Source organism: Bos taurus, chromosome 4, assembly GCF_002263795.3.
Source record: "Bos taurus isolate L1 Dominette 01449 registration number 42190680 breed Hereford chromosome 4, ARS-UCD2.0, whole genome shotgun sequence".
Taxonomy (NCBI): domain Eukaryota; kingdom Metazoa; phylum Chordata; class Mammalia; order Artiodactyla; family Bovidae; genus Bos; species Bos taurus.
The window spans coordinates 15,679,356-15,699,527 of NC_037331.1; the positions used below are offsets into that span (position 1 = coordinate 15,679,356).

Genomic DNA, 20,172 nt, shown 5'->3' on the forward strand with positions numbered 1-20,172 from the left:
TCCATTACATTTTTCAAAAATGCAATTTTCTTGCTGATCTATTAATAGTATAGTATTTTTAAATGTTTTACTAAGAAGGTAATTTTAGGATTAAAGGATAATTTATGTAATGTCAAATAGCAGTAATAATAGTAATTCAGTGAATACAGTTCTTTCATCATTCAATTTGTGAAAAGCATGTTGCCATAACTTAATTTCATGACTGGAAATTGATATAGGAATCTAGTTAGGCTTTTAAAATATAAAGTCATAAAGACAAGAGTAGTCTAAAGAGCATTTGAAGGGAGTAATGTATCATAAATTTGAAAGAGGTATTTTCACAGAAAAGCATGCAAATTGTTAGTCTTACGTCTTTTTGCATGAGTAATATTACCTCTACTTATATTTATATATATATATATGTATGTACACACACACACACATACACACACATATACATACATGGGAGAGAGGGTAAGTGGGAGTATGTGGGGATGTGTTTGCAAGAAAGTCTGGAGCTTGAGATGGCAAATGTCAAAATTCATGTTTGTTCACATTTTATTACATTGCAGCCAGATACTTGGTTGATGACAGTTTAAGAAGTTGCCACTACCAAACGTGGTAGGTAAAACTAAGTATCCTTCTTAGTATTAAGTAATTTGATAGCTGATTATTTTATAGTAAAAATTTGTTGCAGAGTTCCTGTGCTACACATGTTAGTTATATCAAAGGAAAAGTACTTTCCTCATCAATTTTGGAATTTGTATTATTCATTAAGCACGTATACTTAATATTTGTACAATATGAGCGTGTAGCTTTATGGCACATAAATGTCCCCCAAGTATGATGAAGATGTTTAATTTGTGGAGCAAAATATTCAGCAACTTGATAAGTGTGGGGAAGTTAGTATGTTTTCTCATCTTAAATATTCTGATCTTACCTTCTTCAAAAATGGAATGCAAGGTCAGTTGTGACTCTTAGGACAAATGCACCGTTTTTAAAAGATAGATAAATTTCTGAAATACATGGAATTCTTTTTGAAAAAGTGTATATAATTCTCCCAGTGAATTTTAAGATGCTGCTGGCTTCCAGAAGAGAATTTCTTAAGTCTGGGAACATTATTTTCCACTGGAAGCATAACACATAAACTATAGATAAGCTGGGGCAGGTTCTGAAGGTCATTTCTTTTGGTAACATTGTTCACCTAATTTGGTGAACATACAGTGTTTTTAAGTCTATTTCATTGAATTCTGTTTACCTGTGTCTTCAGAAAATAGTTGCATGAATTATAGAATACATCTGTTCCTTCTAGAGATCTGAGGAGCTTAAAATGTGTTTTACCCTTACTGCTGATAAAACATATACTGTGCAGATAAATGAACCAAGAAGTTATTAATACCTTTTCTGCTTTGCCTCTTTTATTTCTCAGTTCTTTTAGAGTTCACTCCCAATATTCAGGATTCTACAGATTTCTAAATAACCTTTCCAGTATCTTACATTAAAGTTTGAGGAGTATATATTTTCTCAAACAGAGATGTCTGAGCAGAGTGAGAATGAATTCTCATAGAACAAAACTTGCCAAGCATATGTGATGGAACTGTAGGGAAAAAGAGCCTAACTCTAATTTTCAGTAAAGCTTAAAATAGCTACACTGTTATTATGTATGAGGCCTGACAATTGACATTTCTCATTTTGGCAGCATTCACCTACAGCCCCCTGTCAGGAAATGAATGTGTTCATCTCCAGGGTAAATGATTAATGAGCTGTCTATCATTTCCACTCCTTTGTACCAAGTGGTAGAGGCTTCCCTTGATCATATTGCAGCCATCAGCGTCATTACTGAAATGGACTGTGCCTTGAGAGGGTTATACTAGACTAATAGATTAGCATTTAAATAAAGAATTAACTTATGGCATTAAAAATTAAAAAAATTATCCCTTCAGAGTCACTCTGTCACACCTGATAAGGTTGTTCTGTTTTGTTTTTGCTGATCAGCCACCGTCGTAAAACCTTAGATTGAGCAAAGAAGGACGGAAAAAGGCATAGAGGTCAAGTTGTTCTTGTTTTGAGTACATTGCAGTAAGATTTCCACACTTTTCACTCTTTATTAATCATTGTCATGTTGTATGAAATACATTTATGAAATTATGCAACTTGCATGCAATGATGAACAGTAAACTTGGCAAAGTATTGTGTTTAGAGAAAAAGTGAAAGGGTAAAGACATGTTGAAAGGCCAGAATTAGTCCAGAAAAGAAAAAAGTTGGAGGATCGAGATTGACAAATGATACTCAGATACAGTGAAGTGAAACTTTTCTAATTTTTGAGCAAGCAGATGTGAGAATGAGGAGATAAGAGCATCGTAATTCAGGTGTCTTGATGATGTCTTCATTTCTAAAACAGATGGCAGAGCATGAGGGTCTGTAGAGGCCTAGAAAAAAAGTGACAGCTTATAGTTTTGGTAAAGCGATATACCCAAAGCAAACAGCTGAAACTCAGAACTTCTAGTTTGGCATCTCCATCCACTCCTGGAATAACTGCCTGAGAGCTCTCAGTATTACTGAATTTAAACTTCCCCCTCAGCTGCTTTTGTCTTACAGCATATGACTCTCTTCATTCCCCTATATTTTCCCACTGTTTCCTGTCTTTGCTCTCTTCTGATTTTCATGAGACCAACTGTTTAATCTACTTCTGGATTAAGACAACTTCTTGAAATTATATTGGTTACCCAATCAAAGTGCACGTCATTTTCTTTACAGCTGAAACGGGTTGTACAATGAAATGTAGCCATCCCTGGTTTTTCTCAGTCCGTCTGCTTTCAGCCTACACTGATTAAGATTCTAGTAGTTTGGCTGTGGGCGATGGTGTTGTGCGTTTTCATCTTTTTTCTGGTCTGTGTGTATTTTAAGAAGCTGGAAAAGGCAGCTTTGAGTACTGCTAAGTAGAGGACAGTTTTACCTAACAAGAGATTGATATAAATGAGACTTGTATTTTGGAAAGTGGGCAGAATATGGTTACAGTAAGAGGAAACAGTTTTGTGATATGAAAAAACATGGGAACATGAATTATGCAAGTGGACCAATAGCAAAACTTCCTTTATATGTTAAAATTCACCATTGACAAGTGACTCTCAGTTACCAGGAGATGAACAGATTAGGCTCAGGTGTGCTCCAGCTGGAGCTGGGTGCGTGACCACACCCTTCTTTACCCTGACACAAGTTGCTTATCAATTACCCTCTTTTTCTCAGCAACTTTTTCTGCTTTGTTTTGGAGGCATCAACTACCAACTGGTCATTCACTGGTTTGCCATTTTTAGCTCCAAAATTTGGTATGCTCTGACCAATTTTTATTCAAATGTGTGAGTTAAGACTAACAATTCATGATTTTAAATATTTCCTGAGTCATTTTTGTCTGTGTACTGAGTCCAGCTAAGTAGAAATTACCTATTTCCAGGTTGTAGTATTATATATAGTATATATAATTGTAGCATATTATTACAGTTATATGTACAATATACTAATGTAATACATTGTAAATAAATACTATTGTATAAATGTTATACAGTGTTTGTTATAAAATATTATTTTACAATGTGTATTTTAATATGTTTAATATATTCAATAAAACTCTTATTTGCATGCCTGCATGCTTATGAATGGAAATGAATAAATTTGTTTCCTAGGAACAAGTTTCCATAGCTCATAAACACTTAAGTATTTCTCATCAGTGCTCTAGAAGTTTTTCCCTAAACAAAGCAGTCTTTGTCTTTTTCATGACATAGTTTTTCTGTTTTAGCATACATCAGTTTTGAAGTCTGTAATCTGCATTATATATAGCCTGCAGGTTGTGAGTGAGGTAGCCACTTTCTCCTTTACTGGAAAGGGGAATGTTTTCCTGTGCCACCATGTAATTTGCTTTGCAACAATTATTGCTGTTTGTAACCAGATCTTCTGATCACAAGACACATGTAGCTGAATTTAGAATCTGAAGAGAACACAGAAGGCAGCATGACTGCTTCTAAATGTCATTGATTTAATGATTTTAACTCATAAAAAATTTTAAAGTTCAAATGCATGAATCCAAATTATTCATTTCTGAAATGTACTTTAAATAAATTCGGCAGTGTTCTGTTGTTGCAAATGGTTGTCTATGCATGAGTTTATTTTCCCAAGTCTCTGCAGTTTCCTAACGTTTCCAGTGAGACAGTTTATCAGACTACTTATCTCTAGATTCTGTTTTTAAAATTATAGAAGCCAAATGTCATGGATTCCAGACTTTGTAAGGAGTCCACACCTAGAAGCATGCCATGCTTTATAATCCTTTCTAGCCCTTCGATTAAGGAATCACAGAGGTAAATGTAACTGGTTCTTTTACCAATTATTGAAGATGAAGTTTACAAATGTTTCCTTGTCTACCCCTTTTTTGGTCTGTTTTTTTCTTTAAGCGCTGAAAGAATCAAACAGGGAAACATTATTTTTGTTTAAGCTATCTTAGGTATAGTTTTTGAGTTCAAATGTACCGGCAATTGTATTTTCCCTGTTTTTTTTTTTTTGCTTAAACTATGTTCTTACATTTGTACCTCAAATAGGTTTATGTTATAAAATAGAAGGAAGAAAGCAACACAGAGCGTATTTTATTCATCTTGAAATGATATTTTAACGTTTTATCTACAAAGGATAAAGTAGGATATTAATGCCATTTTTAGCAGGTTAATATTCCTGTGACAAATGATGGTAATCAATTGACTGTCCCGTTCTACCTCCACTGAAATTTACATTTAGGAAAGTCACATTGTATGAGTTCATGATGAGAAAGGGAAAGAATAGAAGGCTTTGCAGTTGTCTTAAATTCTTTTTTTGGAAACAAGTGGGGTAAAAATATATACATATCATATCTCATCTTGAGTCGTTTTCATGGCTTAATTATACCACTGAGAGTGAAGGAAATTGCCCAGTGGGTCAGTTCCACTAGGTCACTGAGTTCTAAAAGAAAGAGAAGTCAACAAGTTCCCCTGGTTTGGAGGCCTTGATTCTAATTCCTAGGTCCTCCCTTGATCCATAATATGTTCATATGGAAAACAGTTAATAATTTCTGAGGAGATTTCAAGATGAGGCAGCTCCTAGACCACTGTCTGCCTTTCGTAAATGGTCAAATACATGACTGACTAAGGCTTACCATCTCTGAGCCAAATTAAAAGAACAATTGGCTCACTAGGACCCTGATCACATAAAAGATGAATCTCTTTAAAGAAATGTATTTTCTCATCAGGTCTAATGTTTTCGTAACACTTAAGCTTCCTCAAAAGCTAAAGAAAAATATTAAAATATTTAAGTGAAACGTGATAGTATTTTTGATTTTCTATAGAGTTATGCTAAATTCATTTAATGCAGTTTGGCTTTAAATAATCATTGTATATTAAGTGAATTAATGAAAATAAATGTTAAGATCTAAATAATATTAATTTCCAAAATGAATATCTAAGGTAAAAATAATGTTAAATTATCTAGCTTTTTAACTAGCGTTTATTCAGTAGAAGAATTTCTCCTTACTGATTATCCCTCAAGATTCAGGGTGACAAGATACCAAGATCTTTCACTGAAACTATTTTTTAAAACCTATAATTATAAAATTTATAATTATAAATTTTATTGCCTCAATATAACATTTTCTGGTGAGAGAGTCTTCTTACCAGCCAAGATAATTGCCTTATTTTCCTGGGGAATATTTTAACGTTGTGTGAAAAGTGAATAGTCTTTTTAAAAGGGGACTACTTAAGTCAGAGTGTCATCAGTGGCATTTCCCAAAACTTTTTCCACTGCTTACTTATTTTCCTTCCAGCTTATGATACTTGGGCTTCCCTGGTGGCTCAGACAGTAAAGAATCTGCCCACAATATAGGAGACCTGGGTTCAATCCCTGGATTGGGAAGATTTCCTGGAGGAGGGCATGGCAACCCACTCCAGTATTCTTGCCTGGAGACTCCCCATAGACAGAGGAGCCTGGTGGGCTACAGTCCATGGAATCGCAGGGAGTTGGATACGACTGAGCGACTAAGCACAGCACAGCACTCAAGAGTTTGAGAACTGGCTCAAAGCCTTCTCAATTTTGCATCTTAAATTCTGTTTTATATAGAGTCCACAGGGATTGTTGTTCTTTACTCACCCACCTACAGAAACAATCTGGTTTAAAGAATAATTTTTCATATGTGAAAGCACTGCGTACGTGTGTGCTGTCGCCTCAGTCATGTCTGACTTTTTGCAACCTGACCCCGTGGGCTATAACCCACCAGGCTCCTCTGTCCATAGGAATCTCCAGGCAAGAACACTGGAGTAGGTTGTGATGCCCTCCTCCAGGAGATCTTCCAGGCTCAGGGATCGAACCCATGTCTCTTATGTCTCCTGCATTGGCAGGCGGGTGCTTCAGTCCAAATCTTAACCGTGAGGAAATACTAGAACATAAGACCTGCTTCTGACACTTGGTAATAAGTAAAGAAGAAACAATGGCACGCTAATAACAAATTTAATCCTTTCCCCCAAGATGAATGTATTACACCATAAATTGTTCATAGCCTACACCTCTGGTCTTAATTAGCCATCTCAAAACCCTATACTGTAGGTCAACTGAGGTCATAAATAACATAAGAGGATTAACTTAAACCAACATCACAATTAGAAAGTAACTCAAAACATATGCTTTATTAAATACTCTAGATTTAGCATCTTTTTATGAGTGAGAACCTGTGGTACTAGGATTCTTAATTTTCTTTCTTTCATGGAATTGATCAGAATCAAATTCCATGTGAATTAATTAAGAGAGGAAACCAAATTGGAGTTTCACTAAATAGAAAATACAGAATTTGATTGTTCTTAATCATAGTAGATTTCTTTAAAACCTTAGGCCAGTTAAATATTAAATAGTTCTGAGTTGAGACATCTTTGGAAATTATGCTAAACTGCCATGGATTGAAATTTCAGAAGGCAAGGACTTTGTATCTCTAGGAATTAGCCCAAGACTAAAATAATTGTTGAGTGACTTAAATGAATATTAAGTTAATACCTTAAAAGACAACTCAAAATTCTTTAAAGTCAGTAATACTAGTTTATCACTCAAAGTGCTTAACTCACCCAGTGAAGAGATGTTTTCAGAGTTGTTTTAATTTTGTCTTTGTCAGGTGAAAATAAAAAAATCATCTGAAAAACATCTGTAAGATTATGACTGACGACAACCTTTTTATAGCTCATTATTCCTCATGGTAGATTCTGGGTGATATTCCTTTTAGGGAAAAGTTTGGTTGTCATGATGAATTTAAGTTATCAAAATTCTGTGGCCTATTTCCTACTCTTCCTGGCTTCTCAGGAACACTTGGACCTAAGTTTAAAGTCTAATTTTATTTCCTGTTGAGTGTTCTTATAGTTGTTACCTCCTTTTATTGATATGTTTTCCCTTTTTATTTTTGTAGCCTCGTCCTTTTTAGAAATGTGTGATATATGTTAGTAATATCAGTCTTTTATTCTCAGTCCTCATCTTCAGTTCTTTGAGTTTTCAGCATCATTGACTTCTCTTTGAAACTCTTCCCTAGCAGTTCATGATATTCCTTAAGTGGATAAATACTTAGCAAGCGCTTACTAGGTGTCAGGCACTATTGGGGTCCTTCTCCTGATTCACACTGCTGTTCCATAAATGTACGTTCCCCCAGGTTTTGTCACGGATTCTGTGGTTTTCTTCCTCAGGATGCTGTCCCTGATTTAGGAACACATTCCCCTACTTGAAAGTGCTGGGGCCAGATGTGCTTCAGGATTCAGAGCTTTTTTATTTTAGAAAAGTCAGAGAGGGTATATTTACTATATGTTATGAAACATCCTTCCCAGAGCGGCAGTACTCTCTAATCAAACATGGTAATACTTGTGCAGTGAAGCTTAGGAATATTTCCAGGAAGTCAGATAAAGACCACGAAGTAGCCTCACTACAGTTCTTACCAGGTTTTATTGCCAAATGCATTTAGCCCCCAATTTGGGAAAAGTGGGTTTTGAACTGTCAAGAAATTTTGAAATTGCAGATAAGGCATTGGTAGATCTTCTTAAACTCTAAATATTAGGCAGGTTGCAACTCAAATCTCTGTCTGGTCCTACTTTTCCAAATATCTTGTGGACATCTTCACACAAGGGCCTGTTAAATACTTAAATTTGTATTGAAGTGAAAATATTGCCTCCTCACCTGTTGATCTCATCCTGGGTTCTTACCTTGTTTGACTCCTGGCATCATCACTCACTGAGTCCTGTGGAATCCATTATAATATATCCTCAACTCTTGGCCTGCTGTCCCTTGTCACTTCACTGAATTATGGTTCAGGCCTTCATTGCCTCCCTTCTCAGCTTTGTGGCTTCTCAAACCAGGGTGCATGGACTAATTTATTTATACACTAGATAGCGTCACCAACTCAATGGACATGAATTTGAGCAAAGTCCAGGTGATAGTGGAGGACAGAGGATCCTGGTGTCCTGTAGTCCATGTGGTCGCAGAGAGTCAGACATGACTTAGTGACTGCTGCTGCTGCTAAGTCACTTCACTCTCGTCCGACTCTGTGCAACCCCATAGACGTCGGCCCACCAGGCTCCATCGTCCCTGGGATTCTCCAGGCAAGAACACTGGAGTGGGTTGCCATTTCCTTCTCCAATGCATGAAAGTGAAAAAGTGAAAGTGAAGTCGCTCAGTCGTGTCAGACTCTTAGCGACCCCATGGACTGCAGCCTACCAGGCTCCTCCGTCCATGGGATTTTGCAGGCAAGAGTACTGGAGTGGGGTGTCATTGCCTTCTCTGGACTTAGTGACTGAATAACAACAAATGTTAGACATTGGGAAATACAGACAAGACAGGTTTTTAAACTACAAGTTCATCTGTAAGAGCCTGTTGGTGGGGAAGGCTAGTAGAATGTGTGTGTTTGTTGCTCAGTTGTATCTGATTCTGCAACTAGTAAAGGACTGACTTACTAAATTAAGAAACACTTGGCACATGGGTATTTTTCATCCATTAAAAAGGATGAGATAGCTCAATATCTCAATTTCCAAGACTTATTAAAGGAAAAATGCATGTTGTAGGGCAGGATATTGAGGTCCTATAGATAGTTTATGTAGAGGAAATTCTGGAAAGCAGCCCACCAATCCATAGTAGCAGCATCTTTGGGGAGACAGTGGGAAATTTACTTTCTGATTTTTATAGTGTTACAAATATAATAAAACTACATATTTATATATAATTTCTTAATCCAAAAAAGAAAAGGTTATGAGCAAGTTAAGTGTGATGAGAGGACTATAACATAATGTAACTAACTCTGCTTGCTCATGTTTGGGAAAGCTTAGAGAATGTTTTCCTTTGGGCATAGGAACAGACATCCCAATCAGAGCCAAGAGCGAACTCAACAACATCTGGATCTTAAAGGGTCTAGTGTGTTCTGGCAACAGCAGAGCAGTGCTGGGGGTTTGCTTCAGGGGAGAGCAGGATTTGAGTCTGAGGTGAGATGTGGGAAGGTCTGGACGACTAATTAGAGCTGTGGACTTGACTAGTAACTGGGGAGCCTCTGGAAGTTGTTGATTTTGTATTAAGTGCATTTTTTATTTTGGAGTAAGTTTAGATTTATAGAAAAGTTACAAAGAAAGAGTTCCTCCCCTCACCCCGGGAGTCTCCTTTTATGTTACCTTATAGTTTCCTGGTACATTCGTCAAAACTAAGAAACCAGTACTGGCCCATCACTTTTGCTCCAGGTTTTATTCAGATTTCACCCGTTTGCCCATCAACATGCGTCTGTTCCAGGAGTCAGTCTGTGATCCCACATCGCATTTAGTCATGTCTCCTTCGTGCTCTGTGACATTCCTTCCTCATTACTTTGACAGTTTTGAGGGGAACCGATCAGTCTGTAGAATGTCCTTCAATTTGAGTATGTTTGATATTCACTCATGGTCAGACTGGCATAACCCATTTTTGAAAAAATAGCACAAAGGTGAATTGCCTTTCTTACCCCATTATTCATGGGCACATGGTTATCCACATGTCATCACTGGTGATGTTAACCTTGTTCACTTCGTTAAAGTCATATTGGCCAGGTTTCTCCCCTGTTAAGCTTCCCAGGAAGTTTTCCCCTTTTCACACTTATCTGGTTTTTAAACTTTGTAGTATGTTGATTATAATTGATGTCTGCTGCTAGCTAAGTCACTTCAGTCATGTCCGACTCTGTGTGACCCCATAGATGGCAGCCCACCAGGCCCCCCCGTCCCTGGGATTCTCCAGGCAAGAACACTGGAGTGGCTTGCCATTTCCTTCTCCAATGCATGAAAGTGAAAAGTCAAAGTGAAGTCGCTCAGTCGTGTCCGACTCTTCGCAACCCCGTGGACTGCAGCCCACCAGGCTCCTCCGTCCATGGGATTTTCCTTTTTTTTTGTCCATGGGATTTTCCAGGCAAGAGTACTGGAGTGGGGTGCCATTGCCTTCTCCGATAATTGATGTCTAATGCAACTCAAAGCAGTAAGGCCAGTCATATATTTAGGGCTGTTGGGATAGCTCAAAGTGAGAAATGACAGCTATCTGAACTTACAGTGGCAGTGACAGTGAAAAGGAGGAGAGGCATTCAAGCTTTTCTGGCCAACAGAGTGGCTTATGGTAGCTTTGAAAGAAACAAGACAAGTCAAGATCAGTTCACACCCATTAGGATAACTCTGAACAAGAAGATATTAAGTGTTGAGGATGTGGAGAAATCGGAATCCTCAAACACTGATGCTGGGAATGTAAAATGGTATAGCCACTTTGGAATAGTCTGGCAGTTCCTAAGAAAGTTAAACATACTTACCATTTGATACAGCAATTCCTCTCGTAAGTATACAAAGAGAAATAAAAACACAGGTGTATACTGAAATTAATGTTCATAGTTCATGAATGAGGTTATTAATGTTCATACATGAATATTCATAGTTCATTACAGCTAAATGGTGGAAAACATCCAAATGTAGAGCAGCTGATGAATGGATGAAAAAAATATGGTATATCCATACAGTGGAGTATTTTTTGTCCATAAAAAGGGATGAAGCACAGATGAACCTTGAAAACATTATGGTAAATAAGTCAGTGACAAAAGGTCATATATGATTTCATTTATATGAAATATCCCAGACGGGTAAATCTACAGAGACAGAAAAGTCGACTGGTTCCTTCTTAAGGGCAAGGTGGTGGTGTAGAGATTGGGCCAGGACAGGTAAGTCATGATGAAAACGTTCTAAAATTGACTGTAGTCATGGATGTACCACTCTGTGTACTAAAAGCCACTGAACTGTACACTTGAAATGGTGAATCATATCTAAAAAATTATTACTAAATGTCAGGCAACACACGGCAGGGGAGCTGCATCTGTTCAAACGACACTCTTTCAAGCCAAAGTTCATAGGTAACACAGGGGCTAGAGAAATGGCACCATAAATCAGTATAAAGGATTCACTTGTCAGAAGTACCCTCGTCATTTAGTCCAGTTTACTAAACATAGTTGTTCAGGGGTTTCAAACAGGACACCTTTAACGTTTAGTGTTTTCCGAGGTTAACACAATTGCGGGCTGACCCCTTCTCTGGCATTGAAGACAACACTGTGTTATTGAGATTGGCTGATGTCCCTCCTACACCTGAATTTCAATTACAGTTGTCTTTATGTAGGGACTTCCCTGGTGGCTCAGATGGTAAAGCGTCTGCCTGCAATGCGGGAGACCCAGGTTCAATCCCTGGGTTGGGAAGATCTCCTGGAAATGGCAACCCACTACAGTACTCTTGCCTGGAAAATCCCATGGACAGAGGAGTCTGGTAGGCTATAGTCCATGGGGTCAGAGTATATGTGTGCTCAGTTGTGTCTGACTCTTTGCAACCCCATGGACTATAGCCTGCCAGGCTCCACTTGTCCATGGGATCTTCCTGGTAAGAATATTGGAGTGCAAATGCCATCTCCTGTTCCAAGGGACCTCAAAGGATCTTCCTGACCCAGGGATCAAACCTGCCTCTCCTGCACTGGCAGATTCTTTACCACTGGCGCTGCCTGGGAAGACCAAAATCGTCTTTCCTTACTGTGATAAAATGCTTTACCATGAGTAGCTCCGTTGCTTAAGTAATTTGTAGGATATCTGGGGATGAAATTGAAGATGTTACCAACTTCAATATTCTTGGCATGATCTACCACCTGAATGGATTTAGAATTTATTTCCTCACTGAAGAAAATGGGTCAAGCCATAAAACCTGTGGCTGCACAGGTCACCAATTACTGTTGTACACTTGCAACATGTCACCCGGGTTGGTGGTATAAGTACAAGAATACAGAAATTTCAAATTGATTTGGACTGTTGTTATTAATAAAATCCTGAGAAAGAGATGCTATGATGGTTACTTTTTATGTGTCAGTTACGACTGGGCTAAGGGATACCCAGATAGCTGGTAAAACATTATTTCTGAGTATATCTGTGAGGGTGCTTCTGGAACAGATTAGCATCTAAATCAGTAGATTGAGTAAAGATGGCCCTTACTGAAGTAGGTGGGCATCATTCAATCCGTTTATAGAGTTAAAATACAACAAAAAGGCAGAGGAAGGGCACATTTGCTCTCTCCTTAAGCTGGAATGTTCATCTTCAACTGCCCTCTGACACTGGAGCTCCCGGTTTTTGGGCCTTTAGACTCTTGCACTTACAGCAGCGTCCTCCCTGTTCTCAGGTCTTCAAATGTGGGCTGCGAGTGACACCATCCACTTCCCTTATTCTCAGGCTTTTGGACTCACACTGTGTACCACTGACTTTCTTGGTTCTCTAAATTGCAGATCGGGTGACTTCTCCACCTCCATAACCATGTAAACCAACTTGTGTAACAATTCATTTACATATACATATCCACATATATCCTATTGGTTCTGATTCTGTAGAAGGCCCTAATACAAGTATTCAAAAATTACAGATGTTGGATTCTGTTTGCTTTTAATATCATTGTTTTTTCACAGTGTCAAGGAAGTGATTAACATGGTAATCATGGTTCATGATGTAGCAGTACATTCTTAACCAGGGTTTCATTTGGGAAATGTTAAGTCCTGACCTGACAGGTATTAAATTCCAAGTTTGTGCTTGAACAGGTGACTGAAAGAAGAACGATATGACCAACAGCACAAAAGTTTTTATTAATAAAGCAGAAAATATAAGTTCAACCAAATGTTTTTTTTTTCTTGCATTTAATCTGACCATATGCCAGAGAAATTATTCTTTATGAGAACTTAGGTGAGAACTGTCAATAAGCCAGTTCTGTCAAAAATGGCACACTGGAATATCTAATAAAGTTAGGTAAATGAAATTAAGAAGAGAACAAATTAAATATTAAAAATCACAGGAATTGCTCCTTCAAATATCAGGGGCCTCCTTTGTCTTCAGTGTAGCTCACGGGCAATCATCAAAATAGTTCAACCATACTGCACGACTCCCAAAGGAAAAAACTGAGGGAACTCATGGGTAATCTTCACAGCCTCATTGTAAAGTCCAAGATCTGAAAGAAATAGGTTAGCAAACATTTAATCTACAGTGGAAAGTTGTAACATCAATTATCATTTAAAGAATTCTACCTGTTTCTTTTTTCTCTCCCTTTTAGAGGAGAGAACTTATTTTCACAATCCATTTGCTAAAACTGTGATATGGGTCATACTTATTTAAGTATGGTTCCAAAAAATAAAAGTCATGCAGTAGAACTTCCATGATTTCCAAAATTCATGGAGTGTAACTTCCATTTTGACTCCCATCGTACAGGCACCATTCTTGCCTGGTTGTGATTTAGGTGTTGTGCATTATTTGATGCCTTTATATATTAAAATCAAATAAAAAAACTATTAACAGTATTTTTGTTTTGTTTACTTTGTTTTAAAAAATTCTCTTTCCACAAATATTAATCTTCATTGTGTTTCTTATATACAAAAGCATTATTTAGAAGTAGGCCAAAATGTCCTAGCATTTTCCTTTGGGATCAAAAAGTGATACAGAAATTCAAAGTGTAGCAGGACTGAAACTCGAGACCAAGACATAGCAAGTTAAAAATAAAGTTGTTTTCCTCCTAATTACATGAATTACAGAATGTTTTATTTACCAAAAGGATGATTATCTTCTTTAAACTGGACATAAGATGCACACATAATGGTTGCCTTGGCCGTTACTCTTCCAACTACTTCCACGATTCCAGAGATTTCTTCATCAAGCTAATACAAAGAACAGAATACCAACTTGGTGTTATCACATTTTCAGCTGATAATTAACTTGGAAAATTGTTCTAGATTTTACTAATCTTTCATGTAACAAAATCATTTTAAGATTTATCAATGCAAAAATGGAATTGTAACTTGTTAAAAATGTTGGAGTACTTAATCACTGTCAGCATGTCACCAGTCCAGTAACCTTTAGTAGTGGCTTCAGGTCTAAAGCTACAGTTAAATGTTTAAGTTGAAGACAAAAATCATTTAAAGATACTGAGACTGTCCAGTATTTGCACAAGGAGTAATTTGTTTAAAAGGACTTATTGAAAGGAACTTTCTATTATCTATATTTGTACAGTGAGTTCTGTATGCATTAACCAAACAGTACACACATCTGTCTTCATAAAAGACGAAGAAAGTGTACCATAAACATAAACCGTAAAAGCAAGTGACAACCGAAAATAAATGTAAATAAAAATAGAAAATTGAATTTAAAAAATGTGAAACTACGGAGGAAGGGAAAAGTGATTTAAAAAATAATTTTTTTCTTAAGTGATTTTCTGGTCTTTCATAAGGAATGAGAGTTGTCAGCATTTATTTAAAAATAACAGAGCCCCAAAAATCATTGGTTAGAAAAGTAAAGGGAAATGTAAAAGCAGGACACAAATTTTCTTTGAGAGAAGTTTGATGAGCTGGTCCTTTATATGTCCACTCCAAGAATAAGAAACATCAGCAACAAACCAAATGAAGAATTAATTATAATATACATAGAATTAATACTTAAACATACAGGCTCCATCAACTCAATAGTTACATTTTTTCCTTCACCATCTGAAAGAATAAACATTTTCCCAGTGGGATGAATCTGAAAAAGAAACACATAATTTTTTTTAAAAGTCCATATAAACTGTTTAAAATCCCCTTAAAAAGACTAGAAGTTTGACAAAAGATGAGCAGATTGACCCACACTTAATTAGTGCACACAAAGCCATTTTTTTGAGCAGTTTAACTAGTTCACATTGTCTTGTGTTACTATACCTGATCAAACGATGCCTAAATTCGAATTTTAGATAAACCATTACCTTTTTAGTGCAAATGTGTCCTGTTAGTTTTATTTGCTAAATCTGGCAACCCAGATTTAGATCTAAGAACAAATTAGAAGTAAGAACAAATTAAGGAGGGTTCATATTATCTAAAAGTGAGATCTACTGGCATCCATGATTTAAACAGTATATATCCCACAGATGGTATGTTTTAAAAAATTAGACATGAGGAAGTAAAGAGAAACTGGTTATTAGAACATCTGGGTTCTACTCCCGCGAGACAGCTGCAAAGAATGCAGTCAGATCTGGTTTGAATGCCAGCTTTGCTACTTGCTGTGGCCTTAAGCACTTTTTAACCAGATGCCACTCCTACCCAATTTCCGTAACTGTGAAGTCCAAATATACCTATTGCAAGAAGATAATGTGACTGAAATAAACTAATAAGTAAACTTTCATATAAAAGTTTTTTCTCGGTTCCCTGATCTGAGCCTTTGGCCTTGTTTCTCACCAGTAGGATGAGGGGCTGCGCTCTTAACACTTGGGTAAGATAACAAACTGGCACTGGATCAGTAAAATACAATCAAGCAATGTTTCACAGAAAAGCGACTTCAACGATAAAACGAGGTTTGATAAAAGAGGAAACAGCAGAAAAGAAGGAAACAAGAAAACTGGATTAACTGTCAAGGCCGGCTAATAGAAAACAGATGGAGTTTTGTCTATAATTTCAAGTAAAAAACGAGGGCCGGACACTAGAACGGAGCGCGTTGGAAAGATTCGCGATTCCGTGCGCTAAGAGCTAAACATTGGGCTGCAGTGGTCAAAAAGTGTGCAAACAGTTGCGCTGCGAGAAATAAAGCAATTCGGGGCGCAGTGATGCTTTCTCTCTTCCACCCTCCGTTACCTACCCTGGGGCCGCCAGCCCGACGGCCACGGGGCCCCTCCACCCAAAAAGCCCAGGGCGGTGAGCGCGCGCACCTTCTCCAGCCTCCCTACGAAGCAGACCGGCTGGTCGATGAACTGAGCTAGCATGCTGGCGTTGATGCGCGCCTTGGGCGACTCCATCACGTCCACCATGATTGCAACGCAAGGCAGGCAGCCGGCGGGAAACAAGCCGACCACTGAGACTGTGCTCCCAGCTGACGTCTACGGGGCGGATTCCCCCGGATCCAATCGGCGGAGACCAGCATTCTCTCTCCGCCAATCAAACGTGCCGATATCTCCATAGCACTCGCGCAGTCCGGGACAGCGTGGAAGGCAAGGATGCGTCCGGAAGTGGGGACCGGCTGCTTAGTGACGCGCGGCGTCCCGGAAGTTACCCGGTCCTCTGCGAGGCGCGCGTAGGGGCAGGGCTTGGATGGGGCGGGGCTGAGGCTCCCTCCTTCTGAGACCTCGGTCCTTGCTGCGGCTGAACCCCGGAAGCAAGGTGGCGGGCTCCGGTGCCGGTACGACGGGGGACTGCGGCGCGAGCATAAGGTATCTCTTCTCGCGGGAGTCGCCGCATCCTCCCGGTTGCCATTTCTCCCCACGGACGTTTGCGGGAGAGGCGGGAATCGGTGCCTGTTTCGGAGCTGCGCCACTAGCTGTCTGTGTTTCCCCAGTTCTCCTGCAAGGGAACTCGGAGTTCATGCTGAAATCTAGGGAGCTGGTCTCATTTTGACCCTCTCTCTCCTAGAGCTAGGAAGTGGGGTCCCCAGTGATCTTCATCGCCTTCGGGAAGCTCCTGCAGCTCGGTGGCCGAGGGTCGTTGATTTTCTGCCCTAGCTGCGTCACTTTCCAACGTCAGTTTCACCACCTGTGAGAGGAGGGGCCGCGACCCTTTCTGGTCCCGACATTCTGGCCCCACTGGAGGTGCGGGTTTTCTCACGTCACCTCCGTGTCAGGAGCGAATTGAAGCGTTTGGGAGTGGGTGAGGGAACGGTCACTGGACTGAGAGAGGAGATGGATTCAAATGACTCTTAGATCCTTAGCAGGTGCGCTTCTTCCCGAGACACGATTTCCCTCTCCGCAGAATGAGGTTAGGTAACGTTCATTGCAAAGTCCCAGCTGATTTAAGTTTTGTCCATATAATTCACGGACTCTCTCTTCTGAATTCCCAGTAATTTTCCCTATTGCTTTTCACACCTCGGGATTCTGGAGGGGAGATCGCATGTGAAAGACAACCTGTTTGCAGGAGATTTGGAGCGGGGGGTGGATTCTTGAATCTGTTGTTGGCTTATATCGCTGTTGATTTTCGGGCCTTTATCCTACGGGATTTGGTACCTGCCTTGCTAGGGATATTCCAGAATGAGTGCTCATAAAAATACCTGCCAAGGATGCTCCAGAAGTTGGAGAAGTGTTTTTTGTTTTTTTTTTAATTGGGATGTTATTATTTTTTAGGAAACCGAATCCATGAATTAGCCTAAAACCATTAGGATCCCTATCTAGGGTCTCGGGTTTAGTCCCACAGTTGCCTTAAGCTAAGAAGATCCTGTTTGAGATGCCACTCAGCACTTTTAAGATGGAAATCTGATATCTTAATTAAAGGATAGTTCGCCTCTCTATTTAGCAACTTAGTATTTATGTACATATTCTTACCTTTTAATGTTGCTGTTACTAAGACAAGTTTAAAGGATTTCATTAGCAGAAATAGGGTGCATGTCAGTGGGTATATAAGAAAGTGGTTGCAAGTCAGTAGAGTCTGTGCAAAGCTTTCACATCTTTTGCACTTCAGTGATGTTTGGAAACCAAGTTGATTGCGTTATACAGGGAGGAGTACACATGAATGTCTTTAATAGCAATTTTTTTTTTTTTTTTAAAGAGCAGCCCCTAAAGTGCCAGATCTCAATAGCACTTTTATAGCAATGAAAAAAACCACTTTTACCTACCAAGAGCATTTTTTTTTTAAATATGGAGATGAGCAAGAAGATATTTTCAAATAGCTTCTTGGATATTTTTTTGTTCACTTAAAATTTATTGTGTAATGTCTCATGCACAGAGACGAGTATATCCAACTGATATGTATAGTTTCCAGAGAAATGAAATGAACCCAGTTGGACCTCTCATTTAGCTAAAGAAATGGAACTTTACCAGTTAGGGGTTGTCATTTCCTCAGTTGAAGTCCTTCTCTCACCCAGCTAGAAATAAACACTATCTTGAAATTTGTGTTAAGCACCCTTTTTTCTATGTAGTTTTATCATATATGTAGCTGTTTCTAAACAGTGTGGTACCAATTTATCCTCCTGTCAGGAGTGTAGGAGAATTCCAGTTGATCCACATCACCTCATAGGCCAGAGTAGATGTTGGGAAATCAGCCACATAGTCCCCATTCCAAATCCCAAGAAGTGGACGCACAAAGGGTCTATCTTCATGAACTCAGCTCCCTTTAAAGAGCCTTCCTGGAAGTCCTTCACAACTTGACTTTCTACTTACTAGGTTAGGGACTTTTCCTTCTATTCCTAGTTTGATAAAAGCTTTAATTGAGTGGTTATGAAATTTGATCAAATGAATTTTTTTGCATTGAGATGATTGAATATATTTTCAATGTTGAATAACATTCTCATTCCTGGAAGAAATACAACTTGGTTATGATACATTATCTTTTATTCTGTATTCTTGGGTTTGATTTGCTATTGTTTTGTTTAAAATGATTTTTGTATTCATGTTCATGAATGAGATTGGCGTGTAGTTTTTCTTTCTCGTGTAGTCTTTGCGAGATTTTGGTATTATTTAATATTAGCATTACAGTAGTCTCATGAAATGGAGAAGGCAATGGCAACCCACTTCAGTACTCTTGCCTGGAAAATCCCGTGGACGGAGGAGCCAGGTAGGCTGCAGTCCATGGGGTTGCTAAGAGTCAGGCACGACTGAGCGATTTCACTTTCACTTTTCACTTTCATGCATTGGAGAAGGAAATGGCTACCCGATCCAGTATTCTTGGCCTGGAGAATTCCAGGGACGGGGAGCCTGGTGGGCTGCCGTCTGTGGGGTTGCACAGAGTCGGACACAACTGAAGTGACTTAGCAGCAGCAGCAGCAGCAGTCTCATGAAATAAGTTGTGGAATGTTTTCTGTATTCTCTAGGGTTTTATGCAAAACTGGAGACACCTGTTTTTTGATGTTAGGCAGAACTCACCTGTAAAACATTCTAGGTTTGGTATAGTTATCTTCTATTGTTGCTTAGTTCTTATGTCTGACTCTTTTGTGATCCCATGGGCTATAGCCCACCAGGCTTCTCTGTCTATGGGGTTTTCTAGGCAAGAATCCTGGAGTGGGTTGCCATTTCCCCTCCAGGGAATCTTCTGACCCAGGGATCTAACCCACGTTATCTTAACGTGGATTCTTTATCATTGAGTCACCAGGGATACCCATAATTAACTGTACCTGCTGCCTTGGGCATAGCCCACAAATGTTCCTAAGTAGATTTCAATAAGTTCTAAGTATTTTCTAGTGTCTTACATACTCTCTGATTCAAGGGCTGTTTTTGTTTCCAAATATATAGATTTTGGGCTTCCTTGGTGGCTCAGTGGTAAAGAATCTGCTTCCAATGAGGGAGACTTCAATTCTATCCCTAGGTGGGGAAGGTTCCCTGAAGGAGGAAATGGCAGCCCACTCCAGTATGCGTGCCTGAAGAATCCCATGGACAGAGGAGCCTGGTGGGCTACAGGCCATAGGGTCTCAAAGAGTTCGACACAACTGAACAGCTGAACACACACATAAAAGTTTTACTTATTAAGGTCGTTTTGTTCTTAATTTATAGTGTAAATTGCATTATCCTCAAATGGTATGGTCTGATACTGTGAAAGTATGAGGCTTGCTTTAAGACTTATGAAGTATATGGACAGCTTTTTGCAAATGATTCATGTATTCTTGGGAAAAATTTGTGTTTTCCAGTTACTGGATCAAGCTTGTTAATTGCAGTGTTCAGCTGTTTCTACTTTTGTTT

General features: G+C 38.8%; 2 protein-coding genes and 1 non-coding gene across 4 annotated transcripts in view; 2 read left to right on the forward strand and 1 right to left on the reverse strand.

Annotated features, from left to right (window-relative positions):
• The first annotated feature begins 11,669 nt into the window (after positions 1-11,669).
• TRNAC-GCA (transfer RNA cysteine (anticodon GCA)) lies at positions 11,670-11,741 on the forward strand. Its single transcript has one exon. It is a non-coding gene; the product is annotated as a tRNA-Cys (tRNA).
• Positions 11,742-13,132: 1,391 nt separating this feature from the next.
• On the reverse strand, positions 13,133-16,346 carry RPA3 (replication protein A3). 2 transcript variants are annotated; one of them, XM_005205185.4, is made up of 4 exons: positions 16,228-16,346; positions 15,024-15,074; positions 14,107-14,215; positions 13,133-13,515 (listed from the first exon to the last, which is right to left on the reverse strand). In XM_005205185.4, the coding sequence occupies exons 1-4, from the start codon at positions 16,324-16,326 to the stop codon at positions 13,433-13,435; spliced, it is 342 nt and encodes a 113-aa protein (XP_005205242.1). In that variant the 5' UTR covers positions 16,327-16,346; the 3' UTR covers positions 13,133-13,432.
• Positions 16,325-20,172, forward strand: part of UMAD1 (UBAP1-MVB12-associated (UMA) domain containing 1) — a 295,880-nt gene continuing 292,032 nt past the window's right edge. Inside the window, exons 1-2 of the mRNA XM_002686687.6 lie at positions 16,325-16,459; positions 16,594-16,725. Coding sequence (XP_002686733.3) covers positions 16,325-16,459; positions 16,594-16,725 — 267 coding nt within the window. The remainder of the gene's footprint in view (positions 16,460-16,593; positions 16,726-20,172) is intronic.